We start from the raw sequence: 18,456 nt of genomic DNA, 5'->3' as shown, positions 1-18,456 counted from the left end.
AACAGCATAGTTTGTGCCTGTATAAGCTTGCCCATAGGAAACCGTTTCATGGCCGAATATCTCAAGAGAGCAGCCAGACGCCTCGCGAATATTTTCGGAACAGCTCCGAATTACCAACAACAAGCAGGGGTGAGTAGAACATCATGTTATAATGTGAAATCAAGGGTCTTAGTTTTTAAGTCCATGTATAGTTTTTAGTTTTGCCATGTTTTAGTTTTCCCTCATGCCTTAGTTTTCTAGTCTAGTGTCTATTTAGTTTAGCCTTGTTTTCCCCATAGTTTCTGTTGCTTTGCCATCACCTTCATTCACTTCACCTGTTTTTTCCCTCAGCTGCACTCACTCACCTATCACTCACAGTATTTAGTTTTCAGGTTTCCTCATTGTTTTTTGTGAGATCCTACCCGTCAGTATCCCTCATGCCATGCCATGCTGAGTTAAGTATTTATCCATGTTATGTCAAGTCTTTTGTTTTGTTTTGTCACAATTATTATTCAAGTCTTTATTCCACAGTTTAAGTTTTTTGATATCCGGCTCAGCCGCGCTTTTTGTTTGAACTTTGTTTCTTGTGAATAAATCCAAGTTTTGCCTTTTTACATCCGAGTCCGCATCCGTGTCCTACCACCCCCACCCCAACCCTGACACATGTGATCACTAAGCTCCTCCAGAGACTGTGCAGAACAGGAGAGCTGCAGGAAAAAAGGAGACGCAGTAATGCTCAGTGTTTTGACGGATATAGATGTAATGAAGGCTTAGGATAAGCACAAACACCACAGTGGCTCTGTGGGTCTTAATGTGGGCATGAGTCATTCATCAAACTATATTCTGTGAAACCTTAACGGGAATATGAATGGAATATCCATATGTGCAACTCGTCCCAAACAGCATAATCGGAATATTTATGTCCATGTAAATGTAGTCAGTGACAGGTTTCCATAGCATCTTCTATCAAACTGAAAAAATATCTAAATACTTTATTTATTGTAAAAATGAAGTTGCTCTGTCATTAATGAGGCTTTGTCTTAATATGCATGTAGGCTGAAGTCTAGTCCATTCATATTTACTGGTGGGAAACAAATAATAGGTGTAAATAAATCAAATGAGAGCTCATACTGTCAAGCCATAGACAATCTAGTTAATGATTTATGCTAACAGTAGATGAACAGAAATGATTCCACATTTAGGCCTTAAAATATGGTGTTGCTGATCCCTAAAGTTATTTTGTGTTTCTGTTTTAGGTAATGGTGTCCGCAGCCAAACAGACGGGGGCTTCACCTTCCTTATTATCCTCACACTCCTCATCGCTTCTCAGCAGATCGTCATGTGATGAGAGACAGGGTCTAGTAATTGTAATTTGACTAAGGTTAACTCATTTACAGGGTGAAATAATGTTTATATGATTTATCGAAGGAGATTTTGTCAAATATGTGCCGTAGCTTACTGTAAAGAAAATATTGAATGTGCAATTACACAAGATATTTGAAAATTGTGTCTTTGATTCCAGAATCAACGCGTCTGTTTGTTCTGAAAACTTTTCACATGTTGTTTTTAAGATCATACATTTGATTTGTATTGTCTTATTGCTTGTGGTTTGGTTCGTTTGTGAAAGGGGGCACATTATAGTTATTTTTAGCTCTATATTCTTTTCGAAATGACACATTTTTTTTCCTTTGCATCAACGGAGAGACCACAAGCTACAGCAATGAGGAGGATGGAGGAAAACGCGCTGGAAGCTTATAAGAAATGTCTCTGATGCTCAAAAAAGTAACTCAGCATTCTGAAGAAGGATTAGTTTGAAAAAGGAAGGTGACTGTTGTGGTGCCTGTGGCGGATGAACGAGCAAGACTATGTGTCATAAAATAATAACGTGTTCGGAGCAGTCTTAGCTTTTGGTTTTCATGGATCACTTGAATGTGCTTTTACTTCATAATTTACCGATGTAATTTGTTTAGTTTTATTCAGTAAGAGGATCAATCACTGCTAGATTCAGCAGGTTCATGTTAAATACTGTCAAGTTAGACAGGAAATTGAAGTCTACAGTTTCTGCTGTATATGTGTGGCTGTATCCCTTTTTAGATGACGCTTTCTTGGGGCAAACTACCTTGAGTACTTTACACGATTCCTAATAAATATCTAATGAATATCAGTTTTTGATCACAATTTATTTCAATTGAAAAGAAAAAAGAAAGAGGTGAATAGTTCCATCTGTGCATTAGCACCAGAAAACAAAATGTGGCTCCAAAATCGTCACGAATATTCACATTTGAGCTGTGCGACTCCAGCGCGACTTTGTGAGATGAAATAACAGTATTTATGAGCTTTAAGTTGGTTTGAAACTACAGCGGGTGCAAAATTTTAAAAATGCAGAAGGTCCACCCTGTAAAGTCTTTTGTTCTGTTTGTTTGAGCTACAGTAAAAAACATGGTGGTGAAGAGAACAACCTGTGCTGTCTGGTTTCACATTTCTGCCATTATTTACCCTAAATATTACACACTGTAGCTTTAAAAAGACCAAACAAGAAGTGTAAGTCAACTTTTAACAGTGTCACATTCGGTATAACAAAATATTCGGAATATAGTTGTTTCATTCAGCCTGCTTTATTGATGTGTTGCATTGTTTCTTTTTCATTAGTTCATATTTCATTTAGTTTCTTTATCAATCACTTTCTACGTAAAATGTCAGAAAAGAGTAAAAAAAAAGGTCATTTCTCAGAGCTTAAGGTGTAACCTTAAAACTAATATCTATGACTAAGAGGAGAATAAAGTTCACATCTGAAAACAGCCATGATTTTACATTTTTTTTATCTTAGTAAACTGATGAATCGACTGTTCATCTGAGCTTCTAAATCAGCTACAAGCGTTTATAAACCCCAAGTACAGTCTTGCAGGTTGGGCAGGTGTGCTTGGCATCTTTCAGACGGCTCACACAGAACGGGATGAGGCAGCAACCTAAAACAAAGCTGGAGAAGACAGCAGGTACTGTTATGATCTTCTCAAATCCAAAGATTAAAAAATCTATTGAAAAATGACAGAAAAGGTTTTAACAGCTAGTTTTCCCTTTAGTTATCTAAATCTGCAGCTTTTTCAACACTCATGTTAGGTGTCTCTATGATCTGTCTTACATAATGACTTAAGCACCAGTATCTGACACAATAGAGATAAAGAAATGTTTTGTTAACATTTTAATGGTATTTTAGGGTTTGTTATTTAATTAAATAACTACAAATCTTGAGGACTCCACCTATCCTTTAGGACTTCTTCAATTTTTTTTAAATTAAATTCAAAGTTTCCTCAAATTTTGAATACTAGCAGAGTTGATATGAAATGGTGAGCAGAGTCTGATCATTTTATTGGGCCAATCAGAGTCACACGGGCTTTTATAGAAAAGGGAGAGCACCACCACATTCTGTTTTTACAGGATCATTTTCTTTTTAAGTGACACTTGCAGTTTATCGGCTCTTTAGGTTTATCATACCCTTATCTGCAGAGGGTGTTAACACATTTGAGTACATTTTAATAATAAGGCCCCCAACTACAACCGTGCATCAGTTTTGCCATGTCAGTTCTCCGTTTAGCAGGTCATTTTGCTCAGGCTAGGAACCCCCTTGTTGCCAGAGAATAACTGAATAAAGGATATACATTATGCACACTGGGCATTGTTTTAACAAAGATACATAAAAAACGTTTTAAAAAGCTAATAAGAACATACAATATAGCTCCATTTCTGGAATTTGTGGGATTGGAAGGAACAACTTTTTGTACCGAGCTTTTTGTTGTTACTCTCCTGGAAAGTGTTGTCAGAGCTACTTTTAACACGCAGCTTAATCTGAAGGCTTATGGAACAAATTTCTGCTAAATGGAATAAGTTAATATTTGGGGAAGTGTACTTATCTGCTTCTTTTCTGTGAGTAAAACAGGGAAATTATACTTATCTCATGTCTCTGTGAATGGAGCTCAAGGCAGGAGGCCATGAAGATGTAAAAGCTCCTCTAAAGCTCACTAATTAAGACGTTATCTGGATGTATTCCATATGCAAACAGTGCAGTGAAAACAAAAAGGTTCGGTTAGGTTACTACCGTTGGAATAGTCACATAATATCAATAAGAATAAGAATATTGGCTATCCACCTGCTTTAATTAGGCGAACTCTTATCAAAATATCTCAGGCCTTAAGACACTTTTTAATTGTCATTCCAAACGTTGAACTTTTTACTTTACTTGACTCTTTTTTATGCAGTACTTTGCTGTTACAAAAGCCACAGATAATGCATTTGCTTGAAGCAAATTATACTCATGCTCCTCTTACCCACAAAGGAAGAGTCCCCCACAGAAAAGGTAGGTGAGCAAACCGGAGGAGTAGTCCACCTTGGAGAGGACTGTCTGATGGCACTTGGGACAGCCAATCTGAACCGGATTGTATCCCAGTGGACCGATTGTCGCTACAAGAAAATCAAACAAAAGGGAAAGCAGCAAAGAAAAATGAAGGAAATTTAAGGAATTTAAGCTTTGTTGCAACCCTTTGTACTGCAAGTGTCTTTGCATGACACACTCACCGACAGGCACTTGTGTATTTGACATTGTTGCTGTAGACAATAAAAAAAGATGAGGGTGAATACAGGTTGCACACAGGTGCATACTCACATGTCATGACACAAATAAAGAAAACGTCGTAGAAATATCTGATGAATTTTGACCATTTCAAAGCATGTGATAGTTCAACCTGTCATTTGAGCTGCATTCTGAATATGTACAATATGTCTGATGTCCATTTTAAGCTGCTTAGTGAAGCACAACATGAGTAAGCCTTGTACATGTTTGTGCATTACAAAGCACGTCTGTGTCAGCCTTGCAGACCTACAGTAAAGCTGGATTCTCGTATCTAACAGTTCTGCACTTAATGAAAACAACACGAAACAAAATTACCCCTAAAATACAAGTCACACAAAGATAATCAGTTTAACAGATTAATCTCATGGCATTTGAATTAGTACTTACAGTTTGGGCAGGAGAATTTGTGGCTTCAGAGCGGACAGTTTCCCCACAGCTCAGGGTTTTCTGCAGGGCCACACCTTCCCTGCAAGCCTTAATTGATTCTTCAGGAGTCATGAGATTGTCTTTATGAACCTAACTGACCAAACCCAGACTCCCTGAGTATTTATTTAAATACAAATAAAAGCTTCCCACACTGCCTGCATCACTGATCTCCATTCAGGTACATTGTCTTTTATTGGTTTACTTATTAATTGGGTAGTTAATTCATCTATCTAATTATTGTTAGCGTTGTTTTTTGTTTGTTTTATTATTGCTCTTCTTTGTTTGCAATAGTTGGGAAAACCAGTTTGTAGCTGGCGTTTGCGAGATGTGGGAATATCCATTAGATAGGAGAACGCATAAAAGGTCTTTGTTTCTGAGACACTTATGAAGCATGACACTGAGAGAAGACAGATAGCACTCCATTCAGGGTAGAATTAGCGGCACATGGCCGTGCTGCTCCAAATTTCCTGTGGCATTTAACTCTTCACTGAACACAGCAGGTCTATTGACAGTGTCAATATTTCCCAAACATTGTAAATATCAAAGCTGGAAAAGAAAGTTTTCTAAAACTCGCGCCTTAACATCCTACAAAACATCCCAAATAACGCATCTGTCTTACAGATGTAGATCTACATTAGAATTATAACAAAATAGGTGGATTTAAAGTGTCATTATTGAGGCTAAATTACAAATCGCCAACTGTTGAACAATGAGAATCATAAAAATGAATGAAAAAACTCCAAGTTATATACTTAGTGTGATCAAAACCCACCACTCTGCTATAAAAATAATCAAACACAACAATGCAACAGGATGAAAGATTTTTAATCAGTAAAAATCGGTGCAGTATTTCACATGTAAACAATTGCAGCATCTCATTCTCAATACCTGAATAGTTACATAGAAATATTTTAGTGACTCAAGGATTTCTGTAAAAATAGATCAGTGTAGCAAACCCTTTATTAAATCCCCTTCAACTAATAATAATAAAAAAAAATTACTGATTATTTTAAGTGCTCTGAAGCTCATTACATTACATTACATGTCACTTCTCAGTTTCTTAAGCAGCCCTCTCTCACTGCCATTAAAGCCTTAATCACTAGTCCGGCACATCAATTTGAAAGGCATTGCTGAAAACGAAAAACAAAACAAAAAATAAAAGCATCGTTTTACCGGCACTATATCATAAAGTCAATTTTGTGAAAGCCATCTGTAAAACTACAAGGAAGGCCTGCACAAATTGATACCAATTATGAGGAAAACCTCCATTACAACAAGAACAATATTCCTCATTTCATACAGTATGAAAGTCAAAACTAAGGAGTTCCTCAATGTAGCTGAAAAGAACAGGTTTGAATGCAAACTAACAACCAGCAAAACTGTTGCATATTAAGACCTAAAATCTGCAAAATAATCATTTTAAAGCAAATTTGCAGAAAATATAGAAACCTGTCAAATCATCTGCATACATCTGACTCTTGGGCTTCAGGGGAGTTCATACTGGATCCTTTTTAAAAAGGCAAACAAACAAAAAAAAAAAAACAGACTGGTCCTTTCATTTACCTCATACAGAGGAGAAACTGAATTTAGTTCCTCAGTTACTACATTTTTAAGTATAATGTTCATTATTTCATTTGTTTCTAACAGAATACTCACACTTTGCCCTCCAGATCAATTAAAAAAAAAACAAAAAACTAATAATAATACTGCCGCCTTCCTTTCACTGAAGGGCTTTTAATATGAAAATGACTGAACGAGTGAGTGTAACATCACTGCGTTTTTGTACCAATGAAATTATCACAAATTGTTTGTTACGAGCTATTTCAACCCATCAGTGTTATTTCTCCCCATTATTTATTAGTTTGGGACTTTGATGCTGCTATTTAAAAGTAAAAAGGTGGAGCTTCACTTGGCCGTGAGCACTTTGAATGTTCACTCGGGTCGTTTCTTCGGCCTTAAACAGACATCAGACCTCTGCAAGCGCAGAGAAGTTAGAACAGGACAGTTTGTACTGAATTAACAAACTACTGTGTTTTCATGAGCAGATAAGTTCAAAGCACTTTTTAGTGTTTCATCATTGGATGTGTCCACTTTTTTGTTTTGAGTGTTTCCTATTCAAGAGTCCTGACTTATTTTCTCTCAGAGGGAGATGATTTGGCTTGCTGCCTTTTGCACATGACCTCATTTCAGTCTCAGATTCCTCCCGTCTCATGACTTCTCAGGGTCTCATCACAGCTTTTATTTTTCTCCTCCTCCAGTTCAAACCTTCCTTCATTTTGTGCCACAGTTCCCTCTTTCTTTCCCCTCCCTTCTCCTCGTCATTCCCTGCACTCAGGAGGCCAGACGGCTTCTTTTCTGTTCTGGCTCCTTTCTCTCCATCTCGGCCTGCTCTCTGGCCTCCGTCCTGTCCTTCAGCGCCCTCAGCAGGACCCTGAGCAGTGTGTTCTCATTCAGCAGGGTTTCCGACGTGTCAGCCAGCTCATGCAGCCGCCTCACCGCTTCCCCGAGCTGCCGGCTTTTCTCCTGAAGTTGCTCCTCCAGATTTTTTTCTATGCTGCGAATGTCAAATTTCAGTTGTCTATTGTTACGCCACAGCTGCGCCAGCTGTTGGGAGAGACGCTCACGGGCGTGATGCAGTGTTCGGACTTCACGCTGGAGTGCGAGAAATTCTGCGTGGAGGACGGCGCCGGGCTCCGCCCCCTCTGTTTTAGCAGATGGTTTGTCTGCGTAAGGTACAGAACCGGAGTGCTGCAGGATGAAATGAAGGAGGTTGGGTAACGTGATGGGAAGGTCATCAGGATACTTCACGCTAAGATGTTTTCTGAAAGAGAAAGAAAAACAGAGAAGACAATGGTGACAACAGCTCGGCTGAAACCATCATCTTTAATATTTCTGTTTTCTTTTGTTTCCAGACACTCTTTATTTCAACAGTTAAAAGTCTCCGCGTACTGTCACGTGACCAAGATGGAGTCGTAAAATGGAACAATAATGAACAAAACCAGACAAATGCCGTAAGACACACAGTAAACTAAACTAAATGTAAACGATAAACAGTATCCAGATATGATTAAAAAAACAGGTCGACTTAAAAAACTTCCTTCTCAAAAAGACACTTTTTTATGATAAAATCATAGCTAAAACTAAATGTCACAATAACGATATTGTTCTAGTAAAAGAAAATTGAAAAAAAAAAAAAACATTAAGACAATCAAGTGTATTCAATCTTAACTTTGTTCACTGTGTGTATCTTTGTATAACTGCTTTGGGCAAATTTATTTATCTTAAATTAAAAGCATACGCAGGTGGAAAGACCATCTTTAACCGTGCAAAAGCATGCAAGGAACAAACAAACAAACAAAAAAACTTAACAGACAGAGAAAAGACGCAGTTGTGCATTTCCATGCGCATCTCTGTAATTATGCTCACTTGTATCTGGGAAACAGAAGAATCGAAGGAACGCGATCCACCATGAACTCCCAGGGAAGGTCATTACGTGCGACATTCACCCTGAACAAAGGACAGTGTGTGTACATTATTTTTGTTCATGGAAATTCTGATTCAACTACAACAACGTAGTAAAACATATTGGGACGCAGAGTCGGGTAAACTGTACCTGGCCACAGTGATGGCACGGTTTCCCTGTAATAATCTTGCCAGCTGGATGATGACGTGGTTGAGAACAGAGCAGAATCCGCACCACTGAGTGTAGTAGAACAGCAGCACATCCTAAAACACACACATTTAAAGGTGAACTGACGGCTCCTGTGAGACCTTCACTGTGTGACTAATGAGTCCGAATAACCAACAAATACAGAGTGGATGTGCTCAGGGTGTAGACTACAGGAGGAGTCAAAGCCTCAGCATTTTTCTACCTTTTCAAGATCCATAATGGAGGGCAGGAAGGAGGAAGTGGTTAACTCTGTGATGAGGAGGGGTGGAGGAGAGTGCTGGTGTTCATCTGGACGCTTGGATTCCTCTTTACCTCCCTTACATCCCTCTTCCCCAACCAAATGTCTCTGCAGGAGGCTGTACGGAGCGCTGAAGTTCCTGATGAAGGCCTCTTTATGGTGACATACAAACACATTAACAGACATAAACAAAGACCTTGCAAACAAATCATGACAAACTGTTGACATCTATGTCACTTATTTTTAAGTAGAAAAAAAAAAAAACTGTTTTGAAGGGTAAAAACTAACCCAACACTTGCAGAAGTAACAACAGGTGATATATCTCGATGGAAGGTGAAAAAATAAAGAGCAGGTCAGTGGGACAATCTCTCACATTAGATGTGTGAAATTACGTACATGACAAACTGATTAAAGGGATAGTTCGCCTCTTTTGACACGAAGCTCTATGACATCCCATATTAGCAATATCATTTATGAACGTTGACTTACCCCCCGCTGCGTCCTGTGAGCCGAGTTCCAGCCTCGTTTTGGGGTTGACGAAGGTAGTCCGGCTAGTTGGCTGGGGTTTAAAAAATAAAGCGTTTTGCTTCTCAAAAAAATATGCGTTCAAAAGAGTAATACATTTGCATCACAAAATCGTTCTCGATGGAAAAAGTCAGACCTCACTTCGCTTGGCGCTATTTTTGCCTCCCTTGATATCAATGCGTCCAATGTAAACTGTGCAGACCGAAGTGCCGACCGAGCAGTCCCCTGCTTCCGAGCAGCAAACACCGTAACAGGTGCAGCTATCGGCAGGTGGCTTGACGCATTGATATCAAGGGAGGCAAAAATAGCGCCAAGCGAAGTGAGGTCTGACTTTTTCCATCGAGAACGATTTTGTGATGCAAATGTATTACTCTTTTGAACGCATATTTTTTTGAGAAGCAAGACGCTTTATTTTTCAAGCCCCAGCCAACTAGCCGGACTAGCTTCGTGGACGCCAAAACTCAGCTGGAACTCGGCTCACAGGACGCAGCGGGGGGTAAGTCAATGTTCATAAATGATATTGCTAATATGGGATGTCATACAGCTTCATGTCAAAATAGGTGAACTATCCCTTTAAGAGACGTTTTGTTTGAAGCTGAACGGGGTGGCATGCTGTCTGCTGCTGGAAGCAGAAAAGATACCCAACATGCAACCCCAGAAAACCACTGAATGTCATGCTACAGCAGCACAATCTTGGTAAACAAAGATGGAGTAATAGAGGAATAATAAGAAGAGGAATTTGATTAATTTTGCAAGCTGAAATGTAGCATCAGCTTTAAGCTCAGTGCACTGAAGGGCCAGCTCACAATGCAGGTGTTCCAGGACTATGTTTGGTACATTACTGAGTAACTCCACACCATGGATGAATGTTATGAGGAGGCAGCACAATGCACCAACACAGAACCTAAGCTTGCAACAGTGATGATTTCACAACAGTTTGAACCAGCTTCAGTTGGTACGAGGTCTGTTAAGCAGCGTCTTCAGCAGACACGCCACCAGCTTATTTTTACATTTATTTTGTATTTTCATGATTCATGTTAAACTGAATGGATAATAACACGTTTCTGGGATGTTTCTGTGTTCTTTCTGCTTTACTAAGACCATTTCAAACTGCACTTTGAATGAGGTCTGTTACTATCTTTCCTAATCATTGCCCTCTGTAACAAGCGTCATACAATGACAATAATGGATCGAGCTGCTCAGCCAAATGTAACAGGCTTACTGCTGGCTAATTTTGGTTTGATGCTAAATCAAAAGGAGAGAGCGTGGTAACTTAGTGGAAGGGGTTTCTTAGATTTGCACCCATAAGGCAGCAGTCAGAGCTGTGTGAACTGCCTTTGTTTCTGAGTGTAGGTTAGTGCAACACTGTAACCCCAGTAGCATCAAACACAATGAAATGAGTGTAACTGTGTCTTTGTCTTACCCAGAGACTCTGTCAGTGTGGCTGCTGGGCTGCGGTGAAGAACATAATGAACCTCATCTTTCAGGTTCACAATAGCTGCGAATGACCCGTCACCGTGTGCAGAAGCCTCTTGGTGCAAAGAAGCACTTCTGTTTCCTGATGCTCCCAGCCTCACCGCCAGAGGCCAGTTGAGAGCAACATCCAGCACATAAAACCTGAGTGTCCTGTTGGTCTGACACCTTAGCCCTGTGATGCCCTCCTGATGAGAGATGGAGGATGGAGGGATCAAGGAAGAAGGGGGTGTAAGGGGAACTCTTTGCATGTCTGGCTCCTCTTTGGTTTGCGATTCATTGAGTTGAGGTTCTACTTTTTTGCAGCAGGCACTAAATTGACTGAACGGACTGTAGCTGTTCAAAAAATTGCTACAGATCATTGAGGTTGCAGTTTCTATGGACATGGAAGAAGGTAGTTGGTGGAGGCAGCAGTGTCGTAGATGAGTTTGAAACCCATCTCCTCCCTGGGTCAAGGAGGGGAACGAGCAGCGAACAGAGGAAGAGGGGAGGCTCAGCCGTGACAGGTTCAGGCACACCTCACACACACTTGTGCTGGACTCTGGGAGAACAACCGACTGGCAGCACAGTGACTTAGAAGCGAAACTTATGTCCCAGCTGGAGTAGTCACAGGAATGGTAACGGACAGCAATGTCTGCAACCTAAAACAACAAACACACAATAAATATATGAAGCGCAAACACTAGACATCAGACTGTGGGAGACGAGTTCTCAGTTCTGGAAATATTCAAGAGTGGCACCTGGGTTGAGCTCGCAGAAGGCAGGACATGTTGCAAACATGTAAGCTGCAGAAATCACAACGGCTTGCTTGTTTTAGGCACCGATTTCAAAACTAGATGTATCTGAACTCATCCTCACTGAAAACAAGAGTAGGAAGCAACATCCGAGCAAGCAAAATAAGTATGCAGCAGCAATAATCATCAGCTGCACACGACCTGCCCGAGTCCCACATACTGTAGACTCAACTGGATATTCTGTGTAAAGTTGTCTGGTCCAGCTGACTGAGACATTTCATCTTATCGACACTGCATCCTGACTGAGTACAGATACTTAAAGCTGCCGACGGCAACTTTTTTTTAGTCATATTAGCTTGAACTGTCATGGGATTCTGGAAGTAGAATATTAAATAGGCTGTTTAGGAAAAATCCCGAATTCTGTAGCTCCCTGAGTCTAAAGCCTGTAATCGTGCTTGCAAAAATCGAGCGCTCCCGGCTGTTTTTAACCAATCACGTTAGGGGGGAGGAATCGCTACCTGTCAATCACAGCTTGTGCACACGCTGCTATCGAGCCCGCCCCCCTACCCCCATTCACGCGCACGAAAGTTCTCCCGGTCAGAGACCAGATTGATATCGGCTTCTTAGCGAAAATGGCGCAGCAGCCGAAAAACCCAAATCTTCCCATTCCACCGTTGCCATGTCTTCCATGCTGAGCGTGAGTCTGTCCCCAGCTTATGTGCGCTCACACTGGTGTGAACTCACGTGCACAACCTCATCCACAGAAGGGGAGGGGTTTGGGGGGCGGTTTGGAGCTTGGTAGAGGTTGGGGGAGGGACCTTAAAGTTGTATCAGTTCGAATTTTCCGACTTTAGACTCGGAATTTTGAAAACCTGCCGACGGCAGCTTTAAGACATTCTGACTGATGACTCTCTTTCTTCACGCCTCACATGAAGCAATTAGAGAAAAAAAGATAAAAATAAATAAAGTTGAAACTTCTGTCATTTGAATTAAGTCTCATCTTTCTTTTGAGACTAGTAGAAGAGACATCCTGGTTATCTAAAGGTTTAATGGGGTCCAATGTGTAGACAAAAGGAAAAATGTCTGAGGAGATATGTTTAAAAAATGGACTTGAAACTTTAAACAACATTAAGTTTGTCTGGGGAGGAATTTCAAAGTCAGAGAGCTGAAAAAAAAAAAAAAAAACAGGAAACATATGGGGCTGGATCCATTTCAGTCATGAAATCCATAAAGAAAGTTAAAGGCAGTAAAATAGAGATGATGCAGTCATGCTTTCCTGACTATCGATTCCTAATAAACCAACAGCAAATGAAGGGAAATGCTGGCTAAAAAAAGAAGTATTGGTGCTACAGTACAGAAAACATGATGAAAATAATAACATGTATACCTTTATAAGGTTGGCTGAGGGACAAAAATATCAGATCAATTTTCTTTTTAAAAATGGCACAAAAAACTAACTACATCTCAGCTTCATTGCTCCAACTTTAGATATAAGGTTCAAGGAAATTAGAGTCCCAGTTTTCTAACTTTCTAAGAAACTGACAACAATATAAGATGAGCTGAACAGCGGTGAAAAGTTCTGAAGAGTTCTTGTGCATGATAGAAAAGGGCAGTTAATTAGAGTGTACGGTAACATATTCAATGAACTAACCTTCTGTAGTATGGGACTGGGCTCAGACCTCAGTGGATTGTGCGGCAGGAACAGCAGCAGTGCAGGGCCTTTCGTCAGCTCCTGTTCCAGCAGACGGGACTTTGTTCCTGGGGGCTGCAGCCACTTGAGGACAGTCTCGTGGTGTTCAAACACCCAGCTACAGATGGCACCTGACGTGAAGTTACGCTCCTTTCTCGGAAAAACCTGGAGGGGGGGGACCCCAAAAAACCCAAAAAGAGAGTAAAAAGCAGTATTCTCCTTCATTTACCTTTCATTTCTGTGTTTCAAATGGTGTCCATTAGTGATGCTATTTACCAAAGAGGAGTTAAATCTTCTGTGCAGATAAACAGTTTCATCCTCTCTAAGAGAGATGGCCTCTGCCACATGCTTACTGGTCACGATTCCAAAACGAACAACACCGCGGAAATCTGCGCCATAAAAACAGGGAGAGTATGAAGGACTTCCATTCTAACCTCAATTACAGTGTACTTGGTGATGTGACCACATCTTTTATCAATGGTGGACATTCTTGCTGGAAGCCTCACCCTAATCCAATAATCTTAAAACTGCTTGTGTGCTTCTTACCCCTTTTGAGCGCCTGCAGGGCAGAGGACAGGTATGTGATGTACCCTGGTGGCTGCGGGGAGGAGTTAAACTGGAAGAATCCCACAACACGAGGCTGGAAACACACAAGAACTCATCAACAGGAGAGTAGAGAAGATTAGGCTTCAGTCAACAAAGCCATCCAGGTAAAAGTAATAACGACGTCAAACAAGAAAAGTATTCTTCAAACACAACAGGACAAAAACATGGTGATGAAAAGCTAAGAAATACCTCGTGATAGGCGAGGAACTCTTTGAGGTGCGCTCTCGACGGGAGGTAAGTAAGAGGTGTGATGACTCTGAGGATGAAACTTTCCACATATGGAGCCACAAAAGGACCTTTGTATTCTATTGGGCCAAACCTAAAGAAACATTAAAAAGGGACATACTGTAAAAGAGGAATCAGGTGTTTAAAGGCATGTTCCAGGTGAGAGGTTGTTGCTCATCTACAAAACTCCTAAATAATCATTAAATTACACCCAGGAAATAAAACACTGAAGCGGCATAACACACACTCAGCAGTCCTGACGGGAGGTAAGTAAGAGGTGTCATACAACAAACACTGATAAATGACTCCATCTAAATGGATTTATTAAGCACAGATTTCAGCTGGATTTTCTCTTCTGTTATCAAAGAAAAGATTTTGAGCTTGTTTCAGACTGTGTGACATTTTTCTTTTTTTCTTTGAATCATTTGGTCAAGAAATATAATTTCATGTCGATTGAGCCTGGAGATGTTGTACTTTCAGGTTTTTCTTACCTTCTATAAAAAAGATGGATGATGGGGTACTGATAGAGGCGGCTTTGCCTCCTGCACTTCCCCTGACTCCACCAGCAGTTAACGGCCACAAACTGCACCTGTATTTGTGTTAAAGAAAGCCAAAATGAGGCACAGCTGAGCAAACCATACCAAACTAGACCACAGGCAGCGTATGTGATGTTAATGTGCGAGATCAGACTCCAATCTGTCCCATTTAATTCGCAAATAAAGATATGTGTAATAAGATATTTTTAGCTCTTATTTATTTATTATGTGTTTGTCTATGTGTTTGTTATGTGCTGTGTGGATGACCAGGTGGCATTTAATTTCCCCATTGGGGATTAATAAAGTCTCTCAATCAATCAATCAATCAATTTGCCTGAATTTACAATCCAGTTGCCAGGTACAATCTTGCTAACAATATTTTTACTGACTATTCAAGGGGTTAATGTGCTCTTGTCATTCTAATAGATTTCTATAAACTTCACCTTTAGTTCAGGATTATTACTATAAACTCGGGCCCCTCCAAACTTCCAAACTCCTTCCAATTCCCCTTCCAAACTTAGCTATTCAAACACAGGTCTAGATTTCTTTATACATTTTATAGGACATCCATCTGCCCCAGTAGATGCTAATTTCTCACTGCAAGAACAAGTTTCCTGCTGCCTCTTTAGGTTGTCCAGCAGAGTGTACGTTAAGCTTTCTATTTGGTATTTAAACAATGTCTTCCGTCGCTCTGTACCTGTTTGGCCAACTTCTTAGCAACCTGCTGCACTTCCTGTCGGGCAGCCATAGAGTGAGCGCACCACGGAGCGTAAAAGAAAATCAGAGACACTTCAGCCATGCTCCTGAGACGCTCCACCTGCAGAGACAGCATTGCTGTTATGAGTACATTGACCTATGCATTACCTAGAATTGACTCCTACTAGGCACATACACTTGTAGATAAACGGCTTTGAAACGCTGGTTAGCCTGTGATTCACACAGCATAGATATAATAACTTAGTACAATGAAGACTCATGAGCAAGAGAGTCTGGTAGCGCAGCACCTTGAACGCCACCTGACTGTGTTGAATTTTGCACGGTCTCTGCAGCTTTCTCCCATTGTTTTTCTAGTCCATTTAACACGCAGACCGAAGCATATTCTAGGAAGTGAACGCCAGTTAATGTCTGACTCACTACTTAACGTTCTGCATCGGATCGCTGTGTTCTTGAATCTCACCTGGTCTAGCTGACCCAAGTACAGGTCCACTACCGGGGCCTCGGCAGCGAAGAACCGCACAGGAGGCCGAGCTGCTGCCACCACATCCTTCGCACGGCTTCAGACAGAAAAGAAACGACAGAGGGGTGTGAGAGATGACAGTATAAACAGTAAAGTGGTTCTGCTGCTGGATTAGCTGCTGCTGGAGTTAAAGTCTAACTCTTTTCAGGCCACTTAAAACTTTAACAGGGTCTCAGCCTCACTTTCACAAAATCTACACGTGACAATCACGACTGTTTGGGAGCAGCGTTTCCACCACCACGAGCAGCTGCTCAGACTTGTCGCTGCGTTTAATGTCACAGCCGCTCATACCTTCACGTAAAAACAAACATATAAAGTCTATATTATATTTGTGGAAAACACCGTATCTGTTTATGGACTCTGCACATCCTCTTAGCTGAGGTTTCAGGAAAGAAAAAGGTAGATCTTTTATGTTCCAGTCTGTCAAACTGCTGATAACTTAATCTCAATGAGATGACAACAGCATGACATTGTCAACTTTTCTCTGGGTTTCCTCTCTCTTTACTTTTTTTTTAATTCAGTTTTAGGAAAAATTATAATAAGAATGCCTAATAATAATAATAATAATAATAATAATAATAATAATAATGCAATAAAGCCCTGATATATTTCCTAAAAGGTTAAGATGATGTAATCAAACTGCTTATATTGTCAAATCCAGTCCTCCAGAATCTCTCAGATGTAATAATAATAACAATAATAATAATAATAAAAAATTTAATTTATAACGCACTTTACATTTACAACAAAATCTCAAAGTGCTACAGTGGGATAAAAGACAAATATTAAGATCAAAAGCAGGGACAGTAAAATGCAAATAAAATACACAAATAAAAACAGGACAGAGCATTTAAAGGGAGTATCCATGTATCCAATTTATAATATATTTACTACAAGTAGCAGCAGAATTATTGAACATGTTTGCACAACTAAAACAAATCTTTTCACCAGCTCTGTTTCACGGTGCTGTATCGTTGGGCAATCATTGTTAAAGTATTGTTAAAGTACCCCAAAACTAATACTATGGAAAAGTCTGTTTGAACCAATTAAAGCATCGCTTAATCCTCCTGTTTGACAGTAGAGGTCAGTTTCAGATTAGCTACACAGCTTAAATAAAACACTAGATTTACATTTACAGTAGATGTTGAGCAGGTAGTTTACAACCTAATAATGCTTACAAGCGACATTTGAAGCAAAACAATAGCGTTAATTATCATTGGTGTTTAGTGCGTGTAAAAAAACAAACTGATAATATCGTAACAGAGAAAAATCCTGTTTACCTGCATGTGAATTTAACCGCCAGTATGAGCAGGACGCTGAGCACAATAGCCCCGCAGAGTAGATCCGGTCTCCGGGCCATCAGAAACAGCACCTGCCGGAGAGACTGCCTCACCCGGCGCAGCATTACAGCCTGTCGTCACCTCTCCGGTGCATTTATACGCCCCGGATACCGCCTAGCGCATCCATTAGCCTAACTGGGGAGGAGGAGGAAGACCGGTTTGTCTGGGAAGAGAGCTGACCTGGATTGGACATCAGTACGACTCGAGTTCAAGGTGTTCAAATACAGCCGGACCAACCTTTCTTCCCCACGTAGACTTTTCACTTCCGCAACAACGGTATCAGGGAGTGACCACAAAGTGCAACGGGTGGTTAAAAACGTGCAGTCCGCTTAACACTTTCACAGTAAGCTAATCTAAGAATATTATTCATACGTTTGCTAGACTGATGCTGAAGATAAATGAAATTAGTCTAAATAATAGAAATGTTTAGAATTCTTTCGGAGAAAGCGTTTTTATTCTTTTTGCGTATATATTTATACATGCTCACTTGTAACAGTCCCTAGATTGTTACGGCGACAGCCTTTGCTGCGACGACGATCTTCAAACACTAGAGGGCAGTCGTTTTAAAATCAACCACGAAAACTTTATTTACATGAAATCTGAAACACACATGAAGAAACGACAAAGAGCGTCCAGTTTGTGTGTATTTTAAGAAAATGCAGTAACAGGGATTCACGATACGTCCCCGATTAATTCATGCATTAAATCACCATGAAACAAACAGAATCTAACTAAGACTTCTGTATAAGATATGCAGTCTTATGATAATACAACAAGACTTAAAATGTGACAGACAATTCCAAAGTCTATTTATAGACTAATGTCCATGGAAATAGCAGTCCCTCTGAGGAAGCACCATTTTTCAAAAGGTTAATTGGAATTAATTTCTTAATTTAAACATGTATAAATCCTTAAGGAAGCAGATTTTGAGTGTATGATTCTTGATAATAGCCAGCCAATCACAATGGCATTGACTGTTTCCCCCCGCCCAATACACCTTTATTCAATTTGTTGCATTTAATACACTATTTTAGAAAAGACAAACAGAAAAATGTAAACAAACAAAAATATCACTGTTATTCAAAAATAATGTTTAATCACAAATAATCATGTTCATACTACTAATACTACTTCTACTACTAATAATAATATT

The 18,456-nt window shown here is 40.0% G+C and overlaps 2 protein-coding genes across 2 annotated transcripts in view; one reads left to right on the top strand and one right to left on the bottom strand.

The window, feature by feature from the left end:
* The window catches only part of mslnb (mesothelin b), a 28,044-nt gene extending 25,621 nt beyond the window's left edge, over positions 1 to 2,423 (top strand). The window contains exon 54 of the mRNA XM_075464054.1: positions 1,236 to 2,423. Within this exon, the coding sequence (XP_075320169.1) occupies positions 1,236 to 1,324 (89 nt within the window). The 3' untranslated portion in view covers positions 1,325 to 2,423. The remainder of the gene's footprint in view (positions 1 to 1,235) is intronic.
* Positions 2,424 to 5,844: 3,421 nt separating this feature from the next.
* On the bottom strand, positions 5,845 to 17,551 carry txndc11 (thioredoxin domain containing 11). The gene is made up of 13 exons (XM_075464053.1): positions 17,244 to 17,551; positions 15,904 to 16,000; positions 15,424 to 15,543; positions 14,682 to 14,779; positions 14,155 to 14,284; positions 13,906 to 13,999; positions 13,636 to 13,748; positions 13,321 to 13,524; positions 10,886 to 11,576; positions 8,902 to 9,089; positions 8,643 to 8,755; positions 8,456 to 8,536; positions 5,845 to 7,850 (listed from the first exon to the last, which is right to left on the bottom strand). The coding sequence occupies exons 1-13, from the start codon at positions 17,366 to 17,368 to the stop codon at positions 7,361 to 7,363; spliced, it is 2,544 nt and encodes an 847-aa protein (XP_075320168.1). The 5' UTR covers positions 17,369 to 17,551; the 3' UTR covers positions 5,845 to 7,360.
* Positions 17,552 to 18,456: the final 905 nt, after the last annotated feature.

The sequence above is a fragment of the Odontesthes bonariensis genome, chromosome 4 (genome assembly GCF_027942865.1).
Source record: "Odontesthes bonariensis isolate fOdoBon6 chromosome 4, fOdoBon6.hap1, whole genome shotgun sequence".
Lineage (NCBI taxonomy): Eukaryota > Metazoa > Chordata > Actinopteri > Atheriniformes > Atherinopsidae > Odontesthes > Odontesthes bonariensis.
The sequence above is the reverse complement of the archived record's forward strand: the minus strand, read 5'-3'. Positions and strand labels throughout refer to the sequence as shown.